The 6,573-nt window shown below is 39.6% G+C and overlaps 1 protein-coding gene across 2 annotated transcripts in view; it reads right to left on the bottom strand.

Moving 5' to 3' along the window:
• Positions 1 to 1,036: 1,036 nt before the first annotated feature.
• The window catches only part of LOC111230274 (alpha-1,6-mannosylglycoprotein 6-beta-N-acetylglucosaminyltransferase B-like), a 54,689-nt gene continuing 49,152 nt past the window's right edge, over positions 1,037 to 6,573 (bottom strand). For both annotated transcript variants that reach the window (XM_022756956.1, XM_022756957.1), the window contains 3 exons: positions 5,996 to 6,070; positions 2,319 to 2,590; positions 1,037 to 1,685 (listed from right to left, as the gene is read on the bottom strand). In XM_022756956.1, coding sequence (XP_022612677.1) covers positions 1,487 to 1,685; positions 2,319 to 2,590; positions 5,996 to 6,070 — 546 coding nt within the window. In that variant the 3' untranslated portion in view covers positions 1,037 to 1,486. The remainder of the gene's footprint in view (positions 1,686 to 2,318; positions 2,591 to 5,995; positions 6,071 to 6,573) is intronic.

Genomic DNA, 6,573 nt, shown 5'->3' with positions numbered 1-6,573 from the left:
ATCGTACAAGAACAATACGACTAAATCTAACAGTTTTCAGTCATTTAACTCTGCTGCAGTTGCCATGGGCTTCTGTCTTAATACAAAACTCACAGGCTCATATCTGTACATTGAAACAGTTTCTGGTCACTGTAATCATCCCTCCTCTTCACACTGTTTAACTTAGACTGCTGAAACCTCACATTAGCTTCAGCTCAAGTTTAGAAGTCTTTTTTTTTTGTTTCACAGAATGTCACCAGTGTACACATGTGTAGGCACGTGACTGTTGTTTTAAGACATACTCAAAGAAAATGAGAATTTACAATAATATGGCACTTCATCTGTGAGGATTATACCAAAATAATTTGGCAAGCGGAGAAAGCTGTCATTTTATCTACTGCTACCATACATCAGTCACTGTACAGTCATAGTGCAGCTCATCTCCTACTCTCTCTGTATAGAGGGCTGATGTCAACCTCTGTAATTTTCACCACAAATGGTTGTGTTATCAAAGAGAGTGTCTCCCTAAGTAGAAAACATACCACAAATATGGGTTTCTGTAAGGGCTTGAATATAAACAGTGCTTAAGAGCATTGTATTATTTACAACAAATATCTTCTACTATAGCTTTCCTTAATAGCTTTTATTTTTTTTATGAGAAAAATAAATAAAGCAAGAAAAATAAAATAAAGATGCAGGAATCAACCCAAACACTATTGTCATCTTTTATCCAAAGACTGCTCTATAAACTAATGAGCCTGAGCCAGCACTGTTTGCATATAAATCAGTCTGAAAGAAGTAATTAGGATATTTCCCCGCACTTGGCTTTGTGAAATTGACCATAAAAGATTGATGATGTCTTATACTTTGAGTCCTAGTTTTTAAAATGTGATGAAATATAATAATTTCCACAGATAACCTATTAATAATCTTATAAATAATGGCAACACGTTTTCCCCCTGAATTTTATTAAACAACACTTATGTACAAATATATTCATTACAGGACATGTAAAATAGTACATCTCAGCACGCTGTAAATGGCTTTTGGTGCAACTAGTACAAATATCCAAACTCCACTAAGATACTGTAGCTATTCACACAACACTGAAAAACACACTTATGAAATTCAAGCATTAGCAACATTTTTTTGTGATCACTCTTTCCTTTTGATTGCTCATGATTTCTTTACTAAACTAACTGATCCATCAAATGACACATTTCATCATGACTTCTGTAGTGACTGTGGTGCCATGTAAACCTTTAAACTGAGGTTTCAAACCCACCAGATTCAAAGTACAATCATGCAGTTCCCTGAGAGGTTATTACCACTTTACCTACTTTGGCAGCCAGTCCTGGGTCAGAGGTAAGGGAAAAGAGTCATTATTTTTTCAGTCATTACAGCTTTTTACCGTATTTTCCTCTTGTCAGAGAGGAGCATCTCCTGGGTCAGCCTGGACCTCGCCAAGAATTAGAAAAGCGTCTCCGTCCACCAGGAGCTCCTGTGGTCATAGGCAGTCCCTGCACAATGCCACCTGGCCGATACGATAGTCCCTGCAGGGGCATAGGCGCTGGTATTTGGCACTGGAGCCAGCGCAGCTGAACAGCAGCGGATCCTGCTGCAGGCCACATTCAGCATGCTCTGCTGAGAAGGCAGGGAAGAGGTGGTTCATCTCTGACTCCAGTCCCTCACACTGGAAGTCCAGCCTGGACACAAAGACAGAGAAGGAGGACCCAGCTTACAATGTAACATTTATTGTTTTCAGGTTTATAGGGTATTAACTGTTATTCCTCTAATAATATGTTTAATAATAATGTTAGCAGGAGTGCCAGAGGGTACCAGTGATTATTCCACTAATATTTAATATTAATTCTACAGTGTTGCCTCTAGAACCTCAAGGGGGGAAGGGAAATATTACAGGGAAAGGGGAGCCGGTGTCTTCTCTTGTACTTTGTGCTGCTGCATAATTTTGAAACTAGGAGTGCAGATGACACACAACACCTTGAGGAGGGAAAATTAGTTAAATTCATATCTCCCTCAAGATGCAACATCTCATTTTTAAGACTTTCCTGAAAAGACATTACATTTCACTAAATACTGAATAGTGTGAAACAGTCTCTTGTGTTTAAAGGGGGGCAGTTCAACTTACTGTTTTCCTGTTTACTACCCTGATACATGCTGATAAACACTAAATCTGTTACATTAAGGAATGAAAATTAAGTGTGACAATTTTGTTATAATGCAGTGTCAACAGGAGCAAATGAAAAGATTAAAAATGTGTAAGGCCAAATTAATATGCACAGTCATTAACAAATTATCCAAATGAGGAAACATCTTACGCGCTGAAGGCCTCCTTAATGTTGATGAAACGATACAGGGCGGGTTCGCAGATTAGTCCTGCACTCTGGCACGCTTTCACACACGATTGACCCTCAAGCGAAGCCAAAAGCCGCAGCGCACTGAGTGGAGGCCAGGATGTGTAGGAGCTGCCGTTGGACACCCAGGTTAGGAAGCTAGAGTTGGGCAGGAGGATGAAAGGGCTGGGAGGGCTGCCCAGCCACGTCCTAGACAAGTTTACTGGAGGAAACTGAGCTTGAGGAGAGCAAAAGTCCTGCAAGTGCGAAGATAAAATGTCCCAGATCAGTAATATTTTGAGTGTTATATTGCAAACACTTTGACCTGTCAGGTATAAATAAACACTATACTACACCGCAGAGCAGTGACAAAGTATTCAGCTTAGCAATACATACAACTTCTGGACAACTGATACGGGAAATAATAATGGAAGTGTTACAATGCAAAGGTGCTTATCAGAACTGACAAGTCCTCAACAATCTTCCAGGAGAAGTATATGAATGCAGTTATACAACCCAATAACAAATGAGGATTGGAGGCAAAATTAGGCTCTGGTGAAAGCCCTGATTACATTCCCCCTCCAGCTGGAGCTATTCATAAGACCCAGGTAATAACATTTCTGACATGTCCCTCTGGCCTCTAGACCCGTTTATTAAACAGGCTCCTAGTGCCCACAGGCAATAACCAGGTTTCCAATCTCTCCATCTCTGCTGCACCTCCACTCTTAAACACAGACATCATCCATGACACATAGGCACGCACGGACACACAGACACGCGCACTAAGAAATCTGAAACAATAAGATTAGATAGTCACATTGGTCTGTGCAGTCAGATGATCACACAGGTTTGTTTAAACATGTTATGTACATATTATGTGCACAGGTGAAAGGTGAAAGTCATTACCTGGAAAGGTTTTTTTTTTTTCTCTACATGAGAAGTTGTTGTACTTTTTCAATGCAATGGATGACTGTAACGGACGTTTTGAGCGTGTTCACTGTTGGGTTCATGAGGAATAAATTGGGTGTTTGTTTTGAAAGCCTGTGTGATCATTTGAATGGAATGATTTGGAATGAATCATGTGGTAATGTTGCCGCCCTCACCAGCTCAGTTAATGAGGGAAGTGTTTTCTTGAATGCGAAAACATATTAGGTTATAACTTGATGTCTTACATTAATTCAAATGTCTGCATTATTATTTACACATTGCATATATTCTTTGTACAATGAACATTAGAACATTTATAACTCCTAAAGATTTCACTGCTGTACGTCACAGGATGACCCCCACCAGCCCATAAATGCATTGTAATAATAAAAATAACTGTTGAATCCTCTATGGTTAGCACAAAGTAAACAAACATCTTTCTCTGTTTACAGTCTAATTGTGTGTGTTTGAAAGAATTGTCACTGTTATTTTTCAGTTGAATGCTTTCTCAGATATTGGGATACTTTAAGAACAAAAATAGTAGGACATTTGCCATCATGCTGTCCTATAACCAGTGCTTTTTTGTTGGGGAGGAGTTCACAATGGGGGCCCTGGAACTCTGTCAGTGGATGGAGGTGAGAGGAAGTCACAGTGGGAGATAAGGAGGATTAGAGATTCAGCAGGAAAGTAGAAAAATTTGAGAAATGTGAGCGATTTGTGAAGTTAGAAATAAAATTGGAAAATTCTGAAATGGGGGTCAGGGAGGGTTAAAACAAAAAAAGTGAAAGAAAAAGAAAAGGGAGGAGAGTCTGATTGGGAGTCTGACCTTGTGCACGCCAGGCAGGCAGTCACAGTCTCAGTCAGTCACGGCATGTTGAGTGTGTGTGTGTGTGTTTCTGACAGCGGGGGAGAGATTGTGTCAGAGCAGAGCAGAGGCTAACACATTTCCTTAACCTGCCACTGCCAGACTCTATACCAACCATCACAACATGATAGATGTGCCAGAGGATGTCAACATGAGTGAATATACAAATACAAAATACAAAAATGTGTGTATGTTGAGTTTGGATGTGTGTGTGATGAGTGTATTCTTTTTTGTTTGTTTGTTTATTTTGGTAGAAGGACTTCTGTACTGTTCTGATTACAATAGTATGCGATGTAACATCAGATTTTAATTATTGATGAATTCATAATTTCACGTGTGCAAAAAATTGGATAACCATTTCTATGTATGAGCGTTACTTTCTCTTTCATCTCTGTCCTTGAGGAGCATCATTGAGAAAAAATTAGTCACTGTGCTTGTCTATTATGCTTGTAGCTGGCGCCTGCAAAGGTTTTAATAGCTGACCCAGGCAGTGTAGCAGAGGTATAAATACTGTGGCCAAGCAACTGAGAAATCCCAGAAAGGGAACTGTCTAAATACAAGTTCAGCCTCTTGATGTAACGCAGATCAACTGAATGGACATGTGATTGCTGCAAGGACAGGAGACATTGTGCAGTTGTGAAAATTCAATTGCCGTTTTAGTTTTTAATCTATTATCAGCCATTTATCCACACAATATTTCTTAGGAACTAGTGAAAACCTCTTTATTTAAATAGCTCAAAACACAAGCTGAAATACTTAATACAGTTATCACCACAAATTTGACTGAAAAAAGCGGCTGTCAAGATAAGCAGGGAAACAAAAGATTCAAATAAATATTAAGCTTGGAGCATGAAAAAATGAGGAGGCTAAATGTGTCGAACTGAAGCGGTGTGGTTTAGATGGTGTGTGTCTGTTCCAGGAGAAGGACAAATGATAAATATGCTTCAGAAACAGCGAGCAAGTAAGAATGCTAAGAGAGCCAGGAGTGACCCAAGTATCCACCAATGTCTGGTCCACACCAGGAAAAGTCCAAGGAAGCAGATTTGCTGGGTGTAACAAAATAATAGTCTGTAAACACTGTAATGGAGGTGAGTTGGACTTGTAAGCTTTAGTATGAACTTAATCACAAATATAGCTGCATATGTTGGTAATATTATATTAAATGCAAATTACCTGTGTTTATCAGCTATATGCATAGCTAAAAGTGTACTATGACATTTTGGGAAAGTGTATTTCACAAAATGTCAAACTATTTATGTAAGGGGGCCATTTGTAAATTTTCTCTGCTGCCAAACGTTGTTCCGGGAGCCCGTAGTGATGATTGTTACTTGACAAGAGCTTCTTCATTGTTGCGTTTACAAGACAAGAGGTTATAATATGCACTCTGAGCAGTGCTACATCTTCAGGGCAGATTAGAGGCTACAGTGAGTCGCTGTTACAAAGTAACAAGGCGAGCCAGGGCTAGCTGGTGAGATGTGATGGAGACAAGAGTTAACATTGCCGTAGAATTCCACCGCTGGAGACAGCTTTTGGAGGATAAAGGAATGAAGTTTTAATGCTGAACTTGCAACGTTTCTTCTAAACTTGTAAATAAACAGCTGTTAATGCTAACGCCAGCTATGTAGCGATAGTAAAATTTACAACTAGCTCCTTCAAAACGCTTTTAAAAAAGGGCCACAACAGCTGAGCCACGCACTGAATTATTAATCTTGCTCACATTTCACTTCTATTTCTATGGTCGATTCACAACCCCAAAATGTCACCAACCTAAGTTGCTGAGAGGCAACATATGCACCAACAAACAATTTCTATTATATCATTATGACCCTAACTGGCATGCCTACTGATTTGGATTTGTTTTGAGACCCACCTGGTTCTGAATGTAGGCATGAACTCTTTCAAGCATTCCCTCACAGGTGTACTCATAGGGAAGGAATGGCTCCACCTGCAAACACAGATGCGAACACAGATGAAGAATCGGTGGGGGGCAAGAGAGAGAGGGAGTGTGTCCATGTAATTATAGGAACTGAGCATCTGATACTTAATCAAAACTGACATATTCATTAGTGTAATTGTGAAAGGCTTATATCATACCACAAGCCTCACATTAAAATCAATGACCTAATACATCACAGGTGACAAGTTTGAAAATTGATTTCATTATTTTTAGTGATGACTATATCAATATGTCAAACAATGGATTAAACTGACAGCGGGGCATAGGTCGTCCAGTGTGGAAGAAGCCAATGTTTTTGAGCATTCTGGGTCCATCGGGTGCATATATCAGTGTCGTTAAGGCCCGCCGCTCATTGTGTGAATTTTGATACCAGACAGTAGATTAAAATTCACTGAGAGAGCACTGATCGATAGCTTGTCCAGTTCTTTCTAGTGTTTTATGCTAACAGTCTTGTGAGAGATGTGAGAACACAGCAGTGGCAGGAAGAAACA

This window comes from Seriola dumerili, unplaced genomic scaffold, assembly GCF_002260705.1.
Source record: "Seriola dumerili isolate Sdu_G_001 unplaced genomic scaffold, Sdu_1.0 BDQW01000260.1, whole genome shotgun sequence".
Lineage (NCBI taxonomy): Eukaryota > Metazoa > Chordata > Actinopteri > Carangiformes > Carangidae > Seriola > Seriola dumerili.
This window is presented reverse-complemented; position numbering and strand designations above follow the sequence as displayed.